The following is a 20,826-nucleotide window of genomic DNA, read 5'->3' as shown; positions in this document are numbered from 1 at the left end:
TTGTTCCTTTTAAACAGTGTTTTCCAAACTTTTTGCCAGTGACTACAGTAAGAAATGCATCATTTTTTAATAACCTAATGCATGCACAAATATTTGTAAAGTTATATAAATAAGCAAAAATTTCACACAATATTATTCCGCTCTCCTATGTGCAGTGTACGTTAAACCACTGGATTAATTTTGCAGCCTATTAAGGTATTTTAACCCACACTTTGAAAATACGTGCCTGGCCAGTTGGTTGGCCATCATCCCTCAAATCAAAAGGTCGCCAGTTTGATTCCTGGTCGGCTCACATGCCTGTATTGCACATTTGATCCTCTGGGGAACATACAGAAGGTGGCCAACCGATCTTTCTCTCTCATATTGATGTTTCTCACCCTCTCTTTCTCCCTCCTTTCTACTCTCTCTGAAAAAAAAAAAAGTATTTAAAAGACAAAGCATTACCCTAGCACAGCACTTGCCCTCAAAGCCTTCCCTTCCACACCCCTGGGCTTTGGCTGGTTGTCCACTGCTGCTTCCAAATTGTTGTCTTTCTGTTCTTTGAAGGTATCTTATTCTGTCATTAGAGGTATCACCTCTACCCTTCTTCATAACTGTCATCTACGTACCTTGAGATAATTTCCTCATACTAAGAGTTTCTGTTGTCATACTACTGTCATCCAAAACAGGCAGTGTAGTCCCTTTGATTCTAGTGGCCAGTCATTTCCATAACTAAACATTGAACCTTTTCATTGCTTGAAACTGCAGAGTCCCTGAAATTTTCGACTTCAGTTTCCATTCTGTGAGCATAGTCTTTGTCCTTTCAGCCTTTTTTCCCCTGTACTCTAATTCCTTTTTTTTAGATTGCTGAATTCTCTGTTTTCCAACACTTTTCTTCCAAGTGTTTTCTTTCCCTTTTGGTTTCATTTCCCACCCTTTTCCATTCAAGATCTTGTAATATTGAATAAATGCCTTTAACAGTTCTTAACAGTACCCTTGTGTTACACCTGGCCCCTAAGCTTTCAGCTGTAATGCATTTGCTAATCCATGACCTCGATTACTATAGCTGTCCATTTTATCTACATGTGCATCTGAGCTGTAGAAAGCTGATAAAGACAGTCTCACTCCCATTGAGATTGTTACAACTACAGATTTAATTAAAGTATCAACCCTCACCTCTATGTGGCAGTAATGTGATGTTTCTGATCAGGTTGGTCACTCGTTACCTACAAGTTATTCCAGACTTTCACCATTCTCTCTAATTTTCTTACCCATTTTGAGTCCTACATAAAAGAATTAGAAGTTGTCACAGTAAATTCTAATCTTCTTCACTTTATAACCTCACACAAACATTTCTCCTTTGAGATGTATCACTGTTACCCTTCCTCTAACTTCTGAAGAAGTCTTTTCTAAAATCTAAGCAAGGCTAATCTTTAGAACTCTTCTAGAGCCCATCCCATTTCTTCTAGAATTTTCTTCCATCAATGTTTACATTACTTTTCTATGTTACCAGGCTTTCCCAATCAGTCTCTCCATGGCTTCTTATCCTTAGTTTATAAAACATGCTGAAATGAGGTCTATTTTTAAAGTCAAAACAAAGCAAAAATAAAACTGTTTTTTGGTGAAACTTAAGTCTTTCCCTAACCCTCACTCTGCATAATTTTACAACCAAGTTTAAAAGAATGGTGTTTAGCCCTGGGTGGTATGGCTCAGTGGATTGAGTTCAGGCCTGAAAACCAAAGGGTCACTGGTTTGATTCCCATTCAGGGCACATGCCTGGGTTGTGGACCAGATGCCCAGTAGGGGGCATGGGAAAGGCATCCACACATTAATGTTTCTCTCCCTTCCCCCCTGTCTAAAAATAAATAAATAAAATCTTTAAAGAAAAAAGAATGGTCTTTAATTACCATCTGCTTTCTCACTTGTTCAGGATCATTCTCAAGTATTACCTCCTCCATGTTTCATCTTACTCTACCATCCCCCCCAAAACACACATATCTCTATCACATTGTAATTTTGTTAGACTTTGGTTTTTGGTAAGAATTTCATCCAATTTATCTTTGGATCTCAAACACCTGATAACACCAGATCATCAGGCACATAGTAGGAAGTGTGTAAATAATGAATGAGTGAAGTTGAAGAGTAAGAATATTAAGAAACCTGGCTGGCATAGCTCAGTGGATTGAGCGCAGGCTGCAAGCCAAAGCATCGCAGGTTCGATTCCCAGTCAGGGCACATTCCTGGGTTGCTGGCCACAGCCCCCAGCAACCACACATTGATGTTTCTCTCTCTCTCTCTTTCTCCCTCCTTTCCCTCTCTAAAAATAAATAAAATCTTTTAAAAAAAGAATATTAAGAAAGTAAAATAAGATATATTAGGTACACTTTAGTAAATTTTCAGTAATATTAGATACTTATTTTGACATTTTCATTTTATAAGGGTGATGAAATATTTACAGGTGATTTTTTTTCTGCCGTAAGTTTCAGAAGTTAATCTTTTAATTGTTATACATATACTATTTATTTTTAAATTATATTTACAACTTCTCATAGTAAAGATATAAAATAAGAAAGTTGGTACTTTCATTTCTCATATAATTTTAAATAGAATAACTTATTTTTTTTATGTACACACATAACAGAATCATTCCGTGCACCCACATTTTCATATGGACCTGATGGAAATGGTTTCTCTCTTGGATACAGTAAAAATTGGAGACAAGTTTTTGGTGATGAAAAGAAATACTGGCTACTTCCAGTATTTTCAAGGTAATTTATAAATTGCAGGTGTCAGAAATTATGGATATTATAGTTAAGTGTCTTCATAATCAGAGGATACCTGATTATATTAAATATTTTCTTTTTCTTTTTTTTTATTGGTGAGGGTAAAGGAGAGTTTGGGCATATACTTGAATGGAAAGTTGAAAAAAGATGATTCATAAAAAATAAGAATCACTCTTTTTCCTTCAAAATGAAAATAAATTGAAGTAGAGAATCATAAGAATTTAATACTTATTGAGCTTCCAACCAAGATGAAGGTGTAGGTAGATATGCTTTGGTCCCTTGCACAACCAAAAGAAGGGTAACAACCAATTGTAAAACAAAAAACAACCAGAAGTTCCAGAAATCTGAACTGTATGGAAGTCCAGGAACCAAGGAGCTAAAGAAGAAACGTTCATCCAGACTGGTAGGAGGGAGCAGAGACAGGAAGCCAGGGTGGAGAGAACACACAGCAACGGGGCAGCTGACTGATGGGGCAGTCAAACATTCTCATGCGGATAAACCAGGAGGAACAACTGGGGAGCAAGACAGTCTGCCGAACCCAGGATTCCAGCTCTGGGAAAGAAAGCTTCAAAACCTCTGGATGTAAAAAACCTGTGGAGGTTGCAGCAGCAGGAGAAACTACCAGTCTCACAGGAGAGTTCGGTGGAGGGGCCCATGGCGTCCTAGAACATACACAAGCCCTCCCACCTGGGAATTGGCACCAGGGAAACACCTGAAAGAGCACAATTCACTTGTGGGTAGTGGGGTGGTAGGGGAAGTGACTAAAAGTGGGGCAAGAGCCAAGCAAGTGGTACTGGTCCTTCTCTGACCCCATCCCCACATACAGCACCACAACAAAGTGAAGTGGGTTGCCCCACCCTGGCAAATATCTAAGGCTCTGTCCCTTGCAAAGTAACAGGTGTGCCAAGACAAAGACATATGCCCCAAATGAAAGAACAGATCAAAATTCCAGAAAAAGAACTAAGCAGCAAGGAGATAACCAATCTATCAGGTGCACAGTTCAAAACACTGATAATAAGAATACTCACAAATGATTGAGTATAGCCACAAGATAAAGGAAGAAATGAAGGCTATACAAAGTGAAATAAAAATACATAGGGAGCCAACAGTTAAGGGAAAGAAACAGGGACTCAACAATGTCAAACAAGAAATAAACATTCAACTGGAACAAAATGGAGAAACAAGAATTTAAAAAACTGAGAGGCTTAGGAACCTCTGGGATAACTTTGAACATTCCAACATCCAAATTATAAGGGTGCCAGAAGGAGAAGAGGTAGAGCAAGAAATTGAAAAGTTATTTGAAAAAATAATGAAAGAGAACTTCTCCAATCTGGCAAAGAAAATAGACCTCCAGGAAGCCAGAGAGTCCCAAAGAAGTTGGACCCAAAGAGGAACACACCAAGGCACATCATAATTAAATTACCCAAGATTAAAGATGAAGAGAAAATCTTCAAAGCACCCAGAGAAAAGGAGACAGTGCTACAAAGGAGTGCCCATAAGACTGTCAACTGATTTCTCAAAAGAAATCTTGCAGGCAAGAAGGGGCTGGAAAGAAGTATTCCAAGCCATGAAAAGCAAGGACCTACATCCAAGCTTACTCTATTCATCAAAGCCATCATTGACAATGGAAAGGCAGATAAAGTGCTTCCCAGATAAAGTCAAGTTAAAGGAGTTCATCATCACCAAGCCTTTATTATATGAAATGTTAGAGGGACTTGCCTAAAAAAAAGAAAAAGAGCAAAACTACGAACAGTAAAATGACAGCAAACTCACAACTATGAACAACCAAACATTTAAAAAAAAAAAAACTAAGCAAACAAACCAGAACAGGAACAGAATCACAGAAATAGAGATCACATGGAGGGTTGTCAATGGGGAAAGGGAGGAGAGAGAAAGTGGGTAAACTTACAGAAAATAAACAGTAATTGATAAGTACAAAATAGACAGGGGGGAGATAAAGACTAGTATAGGAAATGGAGAAGCCAAGGAATTTATATATGTAACCCATGGACATTAACTAAGGAGTGGGATAGAATGCTGGAGAGGGGGCTGGTACGGGGTATAGGGGGTAAAGGAGAGGAAAAAAATGAGACAACTGTAATAGCATAATCAATAACATTTTTAAAGGAATTTATTACTTAGCCATATCTTTCAAAATTCTATCACAGATTACATATTTTGTTTTGTCTTAAATCAAAGACCCTACACAAAATGTAACTTTTACTCAAATCTAAAGACTCTACCTGTATTTTTTGGACCTAGGTTTTAGAGGAAAATAGGGAAAAAAATTTGAAGCAAAAAATATGGTAAAATATTTAATAACATAAATAACATAATATTTCACTAATGTAAATGTAAAACTACATTTGGACTATAAGACGCACCCCCCTTCCCCTCCCAAATTTGGGGGGTGTATCTTGTAGTCCAAAAAATACGGTATGCTCGAGATGTTGCATAATTTACTTTCTATCCAAATTTGTAGCTGTCCTAGGCTACCTAATATGAAAGTCATTGTAGAAGAGGAAAAAATATTTGAAATTCAAATGACATATTTGTGAGTGTTATGGGTTTCTTAATTAACTGCATTGCCTATTGTGTGAAAGTGAGTTATTTTGCCTTCATTTTTGAAAGATATTTTTCCTTGGTGTAGAATTCTACATATTTCTTCACTGTCTTCTGGCTTACATATTTTTCTGATGAGAAGTCTGAGGTAACTGTTATCTTTTTTACTGCATCTTTTATATGTCTTTTTTCTCTGGTTGCTCTGAAGATTTTGTTTGTAAGTAGATTCATGAAATTTGATTTTGATGTGCCTTGTTATAATTTTCTTTGTGTTCTTGTACTCAGTAAGGATTGAGCTTCCTCAATCTGTGATTTTATAACTTTCATAAGATTTGGAAAATATTTCAACCATTATTTCTTCAACTGTTTCTTCCTTCATGCCCCTCTCCTCAAATAACATGTATCTACTCAAAGAAGTTCTAACCACATATCATTGATGCAATGTCCATTTTTTTTGTTGTCCTTTTCCTGTGTGTCATTGGATAGATCCTATTGCTATATCTTCAAAAGCCAATCTCTTCTGTGTACTATATCTCTTGTCTTCTGCATTGCAAGGTTTTTCCATTCTGGACTCCGGATAGAACACAGACTTTTTTTTTGAAGGTTTTGTTCTCTACATGGAGATGTCAACATTATGGGGTTTTTTTTCCTTTTCTTTAAAGATGAAGTTCCATTATCTTCCCGTTTGTGAAAGAAATGAGCCTCACTCTTACCTTTATTACAATGTTTGTAAATTTTCCTCTGGCTACCCTGAGGGTTTTATCTTTCTCAGCTGGTTTTAGGCAGTTGGATGATAATGTTCCTTGGTATGGTTTTCTTTGTGTTTGTTCTTCTGGAATCTTAAATCTGACTATAGGTTTCATTACATTTGAATAATTTTCATCATATGTCTTCAGTTGTTTTTGCAGCCTGCTTCTACTCTTCCTATGCCCTTCCCACATGAGCTTTTCAGATACTGATGTTGATAACTGTACATATGTTAAATTGCTTGATTGTCACTCACAGGACATTGCTATTCTGTCCTGCCCTCTCTTTCCCTCCCCATCTTTTTTCTTTGCTTTAGTTTGGATAGTTTCTACTGCTATGTTTATAAAATCTTGGTCTTTTCTTCTATAATGTATACTCTACTGTTAAGCTAATCCAGTTAATTTTTCATTTCAGATATTATATTTTTCAACTGTACAAGTTCAGTTTGGTTCTTTTTTTTCTTATATTTCTCTTTTCACTATGTCTGCTTTTCCCTGTTAACTCAGAGACATTTGCAGTCACTATTTCAAAGTCCTTATATCTAATTTTTCTATTGACTGTTTTGTTTTCCTTAATTGTGTATCACATTTCCCTGCTACTTTTCATGCTAGTAATTTTGTATTGGATGGTAGACATTTTGAATTCTGAGTGTTTAAATTTTGTGTCCTTTTAGAGAATGTTGAATTTCATTGTGGCAGACAGTTCAATTTTGTGCTTCAGCTTCTGCATATCTCCCTCGTCCTCAGCTCTGTCTGACAGATTCAAGCTCCCTTAATTCCTCTGTCACCTCAGTCCAATGGGACCACCTTGCTCTGTGTGTCCTTTCTTTGCCTGGCAGAGGCTGGAACTCAGTCATTTCTCTTCTATCACAGACCACAGTTCTGTGCTGTTTTGAAAGCAGTATTGAATATACTGTTCAATTTTCCAGCTCTTTAAGACTGGAGGTCAGATTTCCTGGTTAATCCAGATTTTTTTAAAATGTGAAAAAAAAACATAGCTTAACTTTTTGGATTGTAAATGTTTTGAAGACACAGATTTCCTGCTCTTTTGTTAATTGCTAGATCCTCAGGACTTAAATTAGAACCTGGAATATCATAGGCATTCAGTAAATATTTGTTTAATGAATGTTGTTGAATGAATATGTGTGGGGCTTCTATCTTGAATTCCAACATGAGCTTTTATGATGTCTTAAATAATTGTGAGTATCAGGTCAGTTACCCAAATATTTGAATACTGTGTTTGAGGTATCATAATATTCACAGGCATCATAATCTTAAGTCATGGAAGATATTTTTTGTATTAAAGAATAGTTGGCATACAATACTATAAAAGATACTGTTTTTAAATATATGTAATTATAAAAAAAAGTCTTTTAGGTTTTTTTAATCTTTACCCAAGGATATGTTTATTGATTTTAAGAGAGAGAGAAAGACAAGAGAGAAACATTGATGTGAGAGGGAAAAATTGATTGGTTACCTCCTAGATTGGTTACCTCTCCACTGTGTTCCAAACTGGGATTGAACACTCAGCCTAGGTGGGTGCCCTGACCCATGATTGGACCCACAACCTTTTGGTGTACAGGATGATGTTCCAACCAAATGACCCACCCAGCCAGGGTAATAAAAGAAAAAGATTTTCAATAACAAACTAACAGAAAGGGAAATTAAGAAAACAATCCCATTCATAGTTCATACAAAAAGAATAAAATACATACAATTAAGTCTAACCAAGGATGTAAAAGACCTGTACTTGGAAATTATAAGACACTGAAGAAAGAAATTGAGTAAGATAAAAATAAATAGAAGCACATAACATGTTCATGGATAGGAAGAATTAAGATGATTAAAATATCCATGTTACCGAAAGCAACCTATAAATGCAATGCAATTCCTATCAAGATCCCAGTGATGCATTTCATAGAACTAGAACAAATATTTCAAAAATTTATATGGAACCACAAAACACCCTGCAAAGCAACAGCCATCCTGAGAAAGGAGAACAAAGCTGGAGGAATCACACTACCTAATATCAAACTGTACTATAAACTCATAATAATCAAAACAGAATAGTACTGCCATAAAAACAAACACATAGATAAAGAATAAATAAATTTAAAGAATAAATTCAAAATGGATCAGACTTAAATGTTAGGCCCAAAACCACAAAAATCGCAGAAGTAAAACAAGCAGCAAAATCTTGGACGTTGCTTGTAGCAGTATTTCATCAGATATACCTCCCCAGGCAAGGGAAACAACAACAACAAAAAACTAATGGGACTACATCAAACTAAAGTTTTTGCACAGCAAAGGAAATCATCAACAAAATTAAAAGACAACCCACAGAATGGGAGAACATATTGGCCAATAAATCTGATAAGGGGTTAATATAAAAAAATTTATAATGTACTTACAAAATTCAACACCAAAAAAAACAACCCAATTAAGAAATGGCAAAAGACTGAAGAGGCACTTCTCCAAAAAGGATGTACAGATGGCCTATAGACCTGAAAAGATGCTCAATGTCACTCATCAGAGAAGTGCAAATTAAAACCACTATGAGATACCATCTCACACCTGTCAGAATGGCTATAATCAAACAACAAACAACGAATTGCTAGCAAGGATATGGAGAAAGGGGAACCCTTTTGCACTGTTGATGGGAATGCAGACTGGTGTAGCCACTGTGGAAAGCCTTATGAACATAACTCAAAAAATTAAAAATGTATCTGCCTTTTGACCCAGCATTCCCACTTCTGTGAATATATCCTAAGGGACCTAAAACACTAATTCAAAAGAACATAAGCACCCCAGTGTTCACTGAAGCATTATTTACAGTCGCAAAGGTATGGAAGCAACCCAAGTGTCTGTTAATAGATGAGTGCATAAAACAACTATTGGACATTTACACAGTGGAATACTAGTTGGCTGTAAAGAAGAGGAAAATTTTACCCTTTGCAACAGCATGGATGGACCTGGAGAACATTATGCTAACTGAAATAAGCCAGTCAGAGGAAGATAAATACCATTTGATTTCACTCATATATTGGAATCTAATGAACAAATTGAACTAACAAGGACATGGCGACAGACTCATAGATGGAGAGCCAGATGATGGCTGTGTGTGGGGGTGGTGCAGGTTAAGGGGTGGAAGGATTGAGCTAAAAGGAAGAAGGACTAATGGGCATGGTCAACAGTGTGGTGATTGCTGGGGGAGGGGGTGTAAAGGGACTAAATGGTACTGGAAAAAATACAATAAAGATTAAATTTTTAATAAACACATGAAAAAATTTTAAAAACTACAGCCAATTACCCACATAGAAGAAAATAAAGTTAGATCTTACAACATTAATATATAAAGCAAACTAAATCAGAGACATGAGAAAAAACTAAAAATTCTAGAGGAAATTTTCTAAGAGTATGTGTATAACTTGGGAACTGAGGAAACTATTTTAATAAAAATGCAGAACCAAAAAGCTATAAATATAAAATTCTACATATCCTACTATATAAAAAAAGTTACTTTTTGTATGTGGAAAAGGATGCCAAAACAATATAAAGTAGACAAAATAGATTGGGTAAAATTATTTGTAATGTGGGTGACAGATAAAGAATTAATATCTGTAATATACAAAGAGCACTTACAAAGTTATATTTAAAAAACTCAAATTGTTCACTCCTATCTCCATGGACATTATATATTTAATGTATCCAAAGATACTTTCAGGATTGACAGTATGCTTTTTTTGGTTATTTAAATATCCTGAAATATGTTTATTTTGTTTTGTTTTTATTGTGATATAATTGATGTATAATATTACATTAGTTTCAGGTGTACAATGCAATGTAATGTTTCAATATATGTATATATTATGAAATGATCATCACAATAAATCTAAATGTCCATGAAAAAGAAAAAAGAAAAATGTTTTCTCATGGAAAATAATCACATTCCATTAGAAATCTTAGGAAATTTGCTCTGAAATGACAAGTTATGATAATTTCTTTATACCATGTCTCTGAAAATTGGGAGTTAAATTTGACAACTTCAATTTAATATAATATAAATTAAATTATTACTGATATTTTTTATTACGCAGTTTGGGTGATGGTTGCAGTTTTCCAACTCGCCTTGTGGGAATGGATCCAGAACAAGCTTCTGTTACAAACCAAAATGAATATGCCAGAAGGTGTGCTTCTTGTCATTCAGTTTTTCAGTATTCATTATAAAATAAACTTTATATGTGTGTGATATATACATATATTACAGATAAATACAGTCGTAATTCGCAAAGAGAAATACCATTTAAATTTTTTTAACTGAGGTTTAATGTGTAATGTGTCTACTTATAAATTATGTTGTTATACATTGCTTGGGTATATATACTTAACATGCTTAGGATAATGATATTTTTTATCATCCAAACCATAACAATTTTCTGAGTAAGAAAGAGAATGCTTGCTCTTACCAGATGAACCAGAACAATCACATAAAACTGGAAATGTGTGGGCAAACAAGGAAGCATCGCTGCTCTGAATATACTACATCTTCCTAGAAATTAAGACATTCCTTCCCTCAAGGCTTGATTTAATTTGCTCATATGCTGTATTTTTTCACAGAAATTAGTGATTGTTCTATTCACCATTGTATTTTGATAAACATATTTTAACTGTAGTGTGAAAATAGTATTAAGGATTCAAAAATACAAATATAAAATTTTCTCTCATTCATTCATCTTAGAGGATGTTTTTTCCATATTTGCATGACAAGAAAACTGATTCACACATTCAGTGTTCATTTTAAGTGATGTTTTAAAGAAGATAGAGATACTTCTGTCAAAGTGATAAAGTTGGAACTTATTTACTGCAGAAATTGTGAGGGAGAAGGGATTATTAAGTACAAGCTAACATATTAACATCAGGAGTATGTAGACCTTAGACTAAGGTTTTAAGACCTTAGAGCTCCAACATTTATTGTGGGTCTAAACAAGTCATTTAAACTACCAGAGCCTCAGTTTCCAGGTATATCTACCTGCAAAGTTTTTTGTGCAAAGGTTGAGATAATGGGTATACAGCACCTCGCACAGTGTCTGGCCCAAAGTAGGTACACAATAAATATTAGTTCCCTTTTCCTCCTCTTTTCATTCCTCTGTTTCCTCCCTCCCTGGATCTCTTAACTAGAAAAATAAGCCTGTGTTAAATCACTTAATCACTTTTTCCCCTTAGATCTAATCTGCAGAGGTAGAAAGCAGAAAACTTGGGAAATGACAGGTAATTTTTTTTGTCCTGGCCACAGACATTAGATCCTCACCTGCCCTTGTGCTACCTATGGCTCTTGATTAACACATGTTAAAAATGTTTCAGGCTGGCCTCTGAAGATTTTTTCATTGCCTAATTGTTTTCATTGGCAGTGTTGGAGTACACATTCTTGTATTTGGAGAGCCATTTAATGGGGAATTGGGGCATATTTTTGTTTTAAGATAGAGTTTTTTTCAGAGTGGTGAGATATTTTAAGTTGCCGTCACATGTTTAGGAGAAGGAGTACCAATTTGAAGCTTATTAACTAAATATTCTTAATGGAGCATTAAACTGTTTACTAAATTATTTGCTCTTCTTTTCAGTATTGGCTTAAATCAACCTTTTCCTATCAAACCACTTAGTGAATCAAAAAACCGATTGCTAGACAGTGAATCTCAATGGACAGAGAATGGCTCTGAAGAAGGCACTGTCAGATCAGGTAATACTTGTCATCTGAAAATATTGCTTCATGTGGTTAAAGTAAAACTCACCAGATTTAATAAATGTACAAAAATCAAACTAATGTGATGTTTTAAAATGCTACAGTATGCTCTGCTTGGTGTGTCTCTGTTGGTTGGAGCACTGTCCCGTAACCAAAGGATGTGAGTTAAATTCCCCGTCAGGGTACATGCCTAGGTTGCAAGTTCTGGCCCCAGTTGCAGGTGTGGGATTGTACAGTTTCTGGTCCAGTCACATGTGATCCCCATTCCTGGTGCGTATGGAAGGCAACTAATCAATGCCTCTCTCTTGCATTGATGTTTCCCTCTTTCCCTTCCTCTCTCTTTAAAAAGCAATGGAAAAATAAAAGTCCTCGGATGACGATTAAAAATACTAAAATATGTGAAACTTTTAAATAATGTCATATATGGGGTGTTAGTGTTTATTGGTAGCTTTTATGGAGAAGAGGGTTGAGTGAGGAAGTACAATGGCTACTGTTGTGTCTTGTTTGGTTCACTGTTGGATTTTTTTGTTGTTGTTGTTACCCAGCTGTATATTTCTTTACTGCACACATAGAAAGTTCTTTTGGCATAATATTCTGAATGAAACTTAAACAAGGTGAGTGCTGGTCAAGATGGTGGTGTAGGTAAACATGAGGTACTCCGAACCTCCCACAACCACATCAAAATTAAAACTAAAATACAGAAGAGCCCTCATTCAGAATGTCTGAAATCTAGCTGAACAGAAGTCCTGCAAATAAGGATATGAAGAAATCACCACATTAAGACTGGTAGGAGGGATGGAGACATGGAACAGGCCAGTTCCACACCCATGGATAGTGGTTAAAAATTGTGAGGGATATCTCAACTGTAGAGGTCTCCACTAAGTAGTGAAGGTATTGGCCTGGGGTTCTACTGCCAGGAAGAGAAGACCCCATAAGTCCTGGCTGGATTGTGACTGAGTCCCAGGCATTCCTTTCAAAGGCTCACATGAACTTACTCTGACTCACTCCCTTCGAGCTCCAAGAGTGGGCCAGCAACTCGATAGGTGCCAGGGACATTTGGGGAAGAACTGAGTTGTTTGGCTTTAGGGTCAGGGCTGGAGAGGCAGCTTTCTACCAGACAGAAGTGCTACCAGAGGCCATTTTTCCTTTTTAGAGCCCTCCCACACACAGAGCCCGAGGCAGGTACCATATCTGAGTTTCCAACAACCTGGCTAATTCTTTTGGGTTTTTTTTTAAGATTTTATTTATTTATTTTTAGGGAGCGGCAGAGAGAGGGAGGGAGAGAGAGAGAGAGAGAGAACAATGTGCAGTTGCTGGGGTTATGGCCTGCAACCCAGGAATGTACCCTGGCTGGGAATCGAACCTGGGACACTTTGGTTCCCAGCCCATGCTCAATCCACTGAGCTATGCCAGCCGCTCAATCCATTGAGCTACGCCAGCCAGGGAAACCTGGCTAATTCTATTAGCCCTACCCTACTGATTCTCTGAGATACCCCATTACCCCCCACCATTTGCAAGCCCACCCAAGCCCTTTCCACACAAATAGCCTATCCTGGATTATGCTTTGTACTTCTGAAAATGTCTCAAATAAGTAGCTTCTGCTTACCCCATACCTCTTGCTAAGTGGCTCCAGACCTGGCACTAGTGGCAGCCAGCCTTGGTTTGCAGCTTGGCCTTTCCTGGGTAATTCCAAGTAAGCACAGGTAGTAACAAACTACAGATCACTCTGAAGCTCATGCTGGGTGGCCCTGGGTGGGGCACAGGTGGCAGGTGACCTTGCATCTCTTGGGAGGTCCCAGAGCCAGCACACCCAGTGGGCAGCTTCACACCATCCTGGATTACAACTCAGTCTCCTCCATAGGAGACACACTCCAAGGCTAGACTTGGCAGGCAACAAAGCCCCACTGAAGTGAGTCTTGCTCCATGGGGTTGGCCTCTGCGCAGCAGCTCCTCTAATGCAGTCAAAGCCAATCCTCACAGCTGATCAGCCCAGGGGTCAGTCTGTCCCAGTGGCTTGCCAACATTAGTCAAGGCTCAACCAATGGATTGGCCAAAAAGTTCATTTAGTTTTTTCCATAAAATAAAGGACATATTTTTCATTTCCACCAGTAACTTTATTGATTTGGAACTAGTCATGAATGTAGGATTATAAAGATGCTCAATGAATTTAGGGGAAGAGTATATGAACTTAGTGAAAACTTCAACAAGCAGGAAACAGAAAAAATTCAGAAAACATAAAGAGCCAGTCAGAAATGAAGAATACAATAACTGAAATGAAGAATAGTTTAAGGGAATCAAAAGTAAAGTTAATGAAGCAGAGGATCAAATCAGCAATTTTGAAGATAAGGAAGCAGGAGGCAATCAGAACAGCAGAAAGAAAATTCAAAGAATGAGGATAGTTTAGGAGCCTCTGGTTCAATTTCAATACATACCAATGTTTGTATCATAGGGGTACAGGAAGAAAAAGAGCAAGGAATTGGAAACCTATTTGAAAAAATAATGATGGACTATTTTCCTAACTTGGTAAGGAAAATAGGCATACTTGCCTTGGCTGCTGTGGCTCAGTGGATTGAGCACTGGCCTGTGAACCAAAGGGTTGCTGGTTCAATTCCCAGTCAAGGCACATGCCTATGTTGCAGGCCAGGTCCCCAATAGGGGGCATACGAGAAGCAACCACACATTGATGTCTCTCCTTCTCTTTCTTCCTCCCTTTCCCTCTCTAAAAATAAATAAAATCTTTTTTTTAAAAAAAGGCATACAAGTCCAGGGAGTCCCCAGTAGGTCCCAAAGAGACCCACACCAAGACACATCATAATTGAAATGCCAAAGGTTAAAGACAGAATCTTAAAAGCAGCAAGAAAAAAAGCAGTTAGTTACTTACAAAGGAGCTTTCATAAGACTGTCAACTGACTTCTCAACAGAAACTTTCCAGGCCAGCAGTGATTGGCATGAAATATTCAAAGTGATGAAAAGCAAGGACCTACAACCAAGATTACTTGATCCAACAAAGCTATCATTTAGAATGAAAGGACACATAAAGAGCTTCCCAGACAAGAAGGAACCACTTCCACCATTAAACCATTATTAGAAGAAATGATAACAGGTCTTATTTAAGAAGAAAAAAAAATTAAATAAATGAATAATGGAATGGCAATAAACACATAGCTTTCAACAATTACTCTAAGTACAAACAGATGAAATGCCACAATCAAAAGACATGATGACTGAATGGATAACAAAACAAGACCCTTATACATGCTATCTACAAGAGACTCACTTCAGATTGAAAAATATACAGAGACTGAAAGTAAAGGGATGGAGAAAGATATTTCATGACATGTGGAAACAAAACAAAGTTGGGGTAGCAATACTTAATACCAGACAAAATAGACTTTAAAATAAGAATCAAAGACCCAGCACCTTTACGTCCTGGTATTTATCTGAAGAAACCCAAAACACTAAATCAAAAATATATACATCCATATGTTCATTGCAGCATTATTTACTGTGGATGAGCTATGAATGTACCTAAGGGTCTATCAATAGATGAGTGGATAAAGAAGTAGTGCATATATACAATGGAATGTATATATGTGACTGAGGCATAAAAAATAATGAAATATTGCCATTTGTAACAACATGAATGGACCTAAAGGGAATATTGCTGAGTGAAGTAAGTCAAAGAAAGATCAATGCCATATGATTTTACTTATATGTGGAATCCAAAAAACAAACAAACAAGCAGAATAGAAATAGACTCCTAGATAACAGAATATTTTGATGGTTGCCAGATAGGAAAAGGGTGGGTGAAAAAGGTGAAGGGATTATGATGTACAGATTGCTAGTTACAGAATAGTCACGGCAATATAAAGTAGGGTATGGGGAATATAGTCAATAATCTAATAACTGTGATGTCAGATGGGTCAGGATGATCATACTGCAAGTTATATAAATATCTAATCACAGGGTTGTACAACTGAAACTACATAAACAAGGTTATTTTTTAGGGTCCTAGTTTTTGCTTATTAGAAAGTAACCTTTTCAAAAAGCATTATACTCTCACAGCCTTGTTATAAAAAGAGTGCACCTTGGTGTATTTTAACCTTTTTTTAAAAAAAGGTTTTATTTATTTTTAGAGAGAGGGGGAGAGAGAACTAGAGAAACATTGATTGGTTGCCTCTTGCATGCCCCCAGCTGAGGACCTGGCCCACAACCCAGGTATATACCCTGACCAAGAATCAAACCAGTGACTTTTCATTTCGCAGGCCAGTGCTCAAGCCACTGAGCCATACCAGACAAGGGTATTTTAACCTTTTCTTGATGACACAGTCATTTCATGAATTATGGATGCATTATAGAACAGTTGATAGGATAGAGTAGACTTTTGGGCCCTGGCTGGATAGCTCAGTTGGTTAGAGCATCATCCTAGTTTTGCCATGGTTGTGGGTTCAATCCCCAGTAAGGGCAATACCAGAAGCAACCAATTAATGCATAAATAGATGGAACAACAAATCAGTCTCTCTCTCTCTCTCTTTCCCTCTCTCTGTCTCTTTCCCCTTTCCCTCCCTCCTCCCTCCCTCTCTTTCTCTCTAAAAATCAATCAACAAATAAATTAATATTTTAAAAAGAAGTGGGCTTTTGGATCGGGCCTAGGTCTATAATATACTCTGACCATTTACTAGTGTTATAGCCTAAAATATATCTATGGTTGTCCTTAATAATAATAACATTGGCATTGTCTTCTTTAACTGTATAAAAATAATTTGGACATTCAGGTCAATTTGTACTACAGGAAATAACCTAAAATTTCAAAAGTTGCTGTCACATTTTCTGATGTTTTTTGTCTTTTTGGAATTTTACAGCATTTAAATTATTCTCTAAAATTAGTATAGCTGGAATCATTAGATTCCTTGTATAGGATAAAGAGAAATATTCAGTTTTTTAAATCTTCACCAAGAATATGTTTATTGATTTTAGAGCAAGAAAGGAGGGAGGGAAGGAAGGAGGGGGAGGGACATACACACACACACACACACACACACACACACACTGATGTGAGAGAGGAACACTGGTTGCATCTCGTACATGCCCCAACCGGCAGTGAACCCACAACCTAGGCATGTACCTTGCAAGGGTATTGAGCCTGCAACCTTTTGATTTATGGGACAATGTTCCAACCAACTGAACCACACCAGCCAGGGCTCTGGTGAATGTCTTTAAAGCCAAATGACATTTTTACCAAAATAAAAAGAAAACCAGACTTCTAGCTCTTAGCACTGCTTTTTTTACTTCTGGTTCCACAAGATGACACATGGTTGGCACTATATACCTATTTAGTGTGTACATAAGAGTCACTTTTACTTTAATCATCAATTTTGCTATTTAGCCAGGAACTTAATGCAATTTTTTGGTCATATCATATGTAATTTTGCACTTACAGGGACAAAGAACCATGTCACAGTGGCAATAGAAAATTGAGTACCACGTGGTCATAACTATCTAACTGAATAAGAAGGTAAGACAATACAATGGTAATTTCCTTAAACAAATGCAGTTTATTTGTACATTTTTTATAACCTTAAAACAACTTGTAATTCAAATTTTCACTTTTTCAATTATATCAGCAGAATTATGTAGTTCAGGAGAAATCAGAAGAAAGCTGCCTAAATCTTATTTTCCATGCTTGCCCTAGCACAATTTTAGTAAATATTTATTGGTAGATTAATGAAAAAACTAGTAAAAATTGTTTAGGATTGGTATACAAACAACCTTTTTAGTAAATAGTCCCGTATTAATTGGTTTAAAGGAAAAGGTGACATTTGCCCACTATTGAAAAAATTTGGCCCAGAGAAGTGACTAACAAAGGCTGAAAAAAAAAAAAGACTTAAGAGGTTCATTGATGTTATTTACTTTGTAAAAGAAACAACAAAAGAGCAATTTACATTAGACCAAGTACATGGATGAGTCATTCTTTACTGTATGTCCAGGGTCAGGAGCTGTAGAGAGGGTTATCAGTCTGAGTCAGTAGTCTGAGCAATGAGGGTAATAGCTAACCTTAAGTTGAACTGCAGGGAGGGAATCAAGTGTCTCCTGACACTAAAGTCAAGGATACAGCTGTCTGTACTCAATCAGGAGCTGAGCTCAGTGGCATCCTGTGAAGATGTTCAATTTTCGATAAACCTACTTAGACTGTTTTGGTTACCTGTTGCCCTGTAATGAATGCTCACAAGTCGAGCAGCTTCAGACAATATGCATTCATTACCGTGATTCCTGTTGTCATGAGTTTTTTAAAAGGTTGTCATCCTCAGTCTCAGGGAAGCTTCTGCCTTCTTGCATGGCATTTGTCACAAGCATGCAATTCTGTACAAAGGACCTAGCTCCCTGTCCAGAGTTATGCCAGAGCCAGAGACCCAGACAGAATCAGAACACAGGCACTCAGGCTGGGCTCTCAGGATGAGCAACAGGAGTGCTTGTCGTCACAGTCCTAGTCAGTGCCACTGACAACTGGGGCTGTGGTACAGCATGTGGGCTTCAGATGGGGGTCCTCAGTCCTGGCTTTGTTTCTTCTTACTGTAGGGATAGTGGCTGCTGCCAGTGGTGGTGGAAAATCCCCAGCTGAAGTTCCTAGAACTGTTGCCGAGGGTCTTTCCTAAAACCCACAGCAATCTTTGGAAGGTGGATAAGATGTCTCCTCAGATCATGTCCCACTTAACAGTAAGGAAGAACCCTAAGAGTCTGCCTGTTATAAAATGCTCTCCTGATGCTCCAGGGGAAGAAGACAGATATCCCTATTTACTGCTTATAAAAATCCTTACTATTATTATAGTATAATAGCATTAAAGCATTTCTTTCCTATTTTGTTAGTAGGTTTATACCTTAGCCCACAGAACCACTTAGTAAATTTTATATTCAGAAATGTAAAATCAAGTTTTAACCAATAAATCACTTTTTTCTGGTTTTACAGGTTTATGAAAATATATTATGGACTGATATTTTCAGTATTATTTGCAAGAAAATCATCAATGGGATGAAATAATTGAAGTATAGCAGAAGATATATTTTTCCAAAAGAAACGTTTGTACAGATTGCTGGATCCACAGAAGCGCTACTTTAAGGCAGAGCAGGAAGATGCCTTAATCTTAAGTAATTTCAACATTGACTTACAGCTACAAGAGTGACTTAATTTTACTTTGCAAATAACACCTGTTATGAGATGTTATGTTAGATCACATGTTAACATGGCATATGTACTTTTTGATACCTTAGTTACACTATCAGAGTTGTTTTTCAGTGTCCATGTGAATTGTCACTCCAGAAACACAAGCTAAAAACTGGTCTTAACTGAAGTACATCTAAGGGCAGTTTGGTGGCTGAAAGTGAATAATAATACCCAAATCACTGTTGCTTGTACTATGTAAGGAAAAGAAAAGACCTTTTTAAAAATTGGGTGTTTGATAATTTATAATTACTATTTTATAGTTTTCAACATTTTTAATAAAAGTTTTTTTATTATTGGCTATACAATAACACTCAGAAGGATTAAGATCTAAATGTAATGATTTAAAACATGGCACATTTGAATAATTCATTGAAGGCTTAGTTCTAAGCATTAATACAACAATGTTGTATAATGTGCTCAAAGCTCAAAGGAAACTTGGCAGTATAAGGAATATTTTTGTTTCTGTTTTAAAATTACTTTCTGTTAAATTTTTATTAGTATACATGCATGCAACAGAAAGGTACATATGTTGTAGAAATATTGGACAAAGAAGGAATATGTAGAAGTGGCTAGAAGAAAAGTAAAGAGAAAGACAGGCTGTTGTAAGCTGTTAAAAATATTTTCAGTCTTAAGGTATGTAGAATGCAACATGTTATTAAATTGATTTTCAAATTTCAGTTTAGTTAATGAAAAATTACTTTGGAACTTTTTACAGTAATCCTATAACAGCATAAACAGTGACTTAAAATGCAGTTTCAAGTAGAGTGAAATTTTAGCATAAGACTGCTCTCAGGAAAGAAATTGTACTTGAGTAGTCATTTGAAACTTCCTTTCTCCAATGGGTAGATTCCACTCTTAAATGCAAAAATACTAAGCCTGAACACTTGCTGCCTAGACATGTCCCCTCTTTCCCTTTTAAAATCCAGTCAAAGTGGCAAGAATTGTTGTATTACTTATAAAGAAAAATACAATATCTTTAAATGTTAATCCTTCTTTATACTGTTCAGTCAAATATACACACACAAACCAAAATAATTGATTGCATCCAGGAATGGATAAAAATAAATCTTGTGTGTGTGTTGGCAGTTTTGTGAATTATTTGAGAACCTAGTAAGTATCCAGCACTGTGCTGCATGTTTAAAAACAAGTACCACTAAGTCTCTAAGTCTTCCAAAGAACCATGCAAGATAAATACCACAGTCTCCATTTTACAAAAGAAAGCTGAGGCATAAAGATTTTAAGTGTCTTCTCAAAGTCACACAGCGAGTAAATGACCAAGTTTGACTTCAAATTCAGATCAGTGATCACTAATTTCATGCTTTGCTTGAGATACCTACCACATTGCTTCCCTGAGATAGTTTTGAAATGTATTTTTATAGAGGGGTGAAGATTAAAGAACTCCTTTGCTAGCCATGTAAGAAATGTGAGACTGCCTGTTGATGTCTGCTTAAAGCTTTGAAGGTAGAGAAGGAGTGAATGAGAGAGCCTTGGGCACCTTTTCACTATTACAAAATCCAACTGCATCATTTTTTATAGACCCTGAGAAATTAAATGACTTGCTAGATATGGCAGTTTGACCTAAAGATAGAAGAAAAGTGGGTAAGAAAAATCTGACATGTTCTTTCATGCCTCTGTGTCTTTGCAAAATGGGTTTTCTGTTTGGATTTCTCCTCCCCATCCACCTGGCGACTCAGCTACAGCATCAGGTCCTCTACAAAATTTCCCATTACTTTTCTTTTTCTTTATTTTAAATTGTTAAAATCTTTATTGTAGTTTTTCCATTACCATTTAGTACCCTTA

The 20,826-nt window shown here is 36.6% G+C and overlaps 1 protein-coding gene across 8 annotated transcripts in view; it reads left to right on the top strand.

The window, feature by feature from the left end:
• Nucleotides 1-20,111, top strand: part of ZDHHC20 (zinc finger DHHC-type palmitoyltransferase 20) — a 75,390-nt gene extending 55,279 nt beyond the window's left edge. For 5 of the 8 annotated variants that reach the window (XM_028532708.2, XM_036018414.1, XM_036018409.1 and 2 more), the window contains 5 exons: nt 2,621-2,747; nt 10,168-10,257; nt 11,689-11,804; nt 17,248-17,322; nt 18,772-20,111. In XM_028532708.2, coding sequence (XP_028388509.1) covers nt 2,621-2,747; nt 10,168-10,257; nt 11,689-11,804; nt 17,248-17,285 — 371 coding nt within the window. In that variant the 3' untranslated portion in view covers nt 17,286-17,322; nt 18,772-20,111. Of the gene's footprint in view, nt 1-2,620; nt 2,748-10,167; nt 10,258-11,688; nt 11,805-17,247; nt 17,331-18,769 lie in introns of all 8 variants that reach the window. The other 3 variants (XM_036018411.1, XM_036018410.1, XM_036018412.1) reach the window with 3 other exon arrangements.
• Nucleotides 20,112-20,826: the final 715 nt, after the last annotated feature.

This window comes from Phyllostomus discolor, chromosome 2 (genome assembly GCF_004126475.2).
Source record: "Phyllostomus discolor isolate MPI-MPIP mPhyDis1 chromosome 2, mPhyDis1.pri.v3, whole genome shotgun sequence".
NCBI lineage: Eukaryota > Metazoa > Chordata > Mammalia > Chiroptera > Phyllostomidae > Phyllostomus > Phyllostomus discolor.
This window is presented reverse-complemented; position numbering and strand designations above follow the sequence as displayed.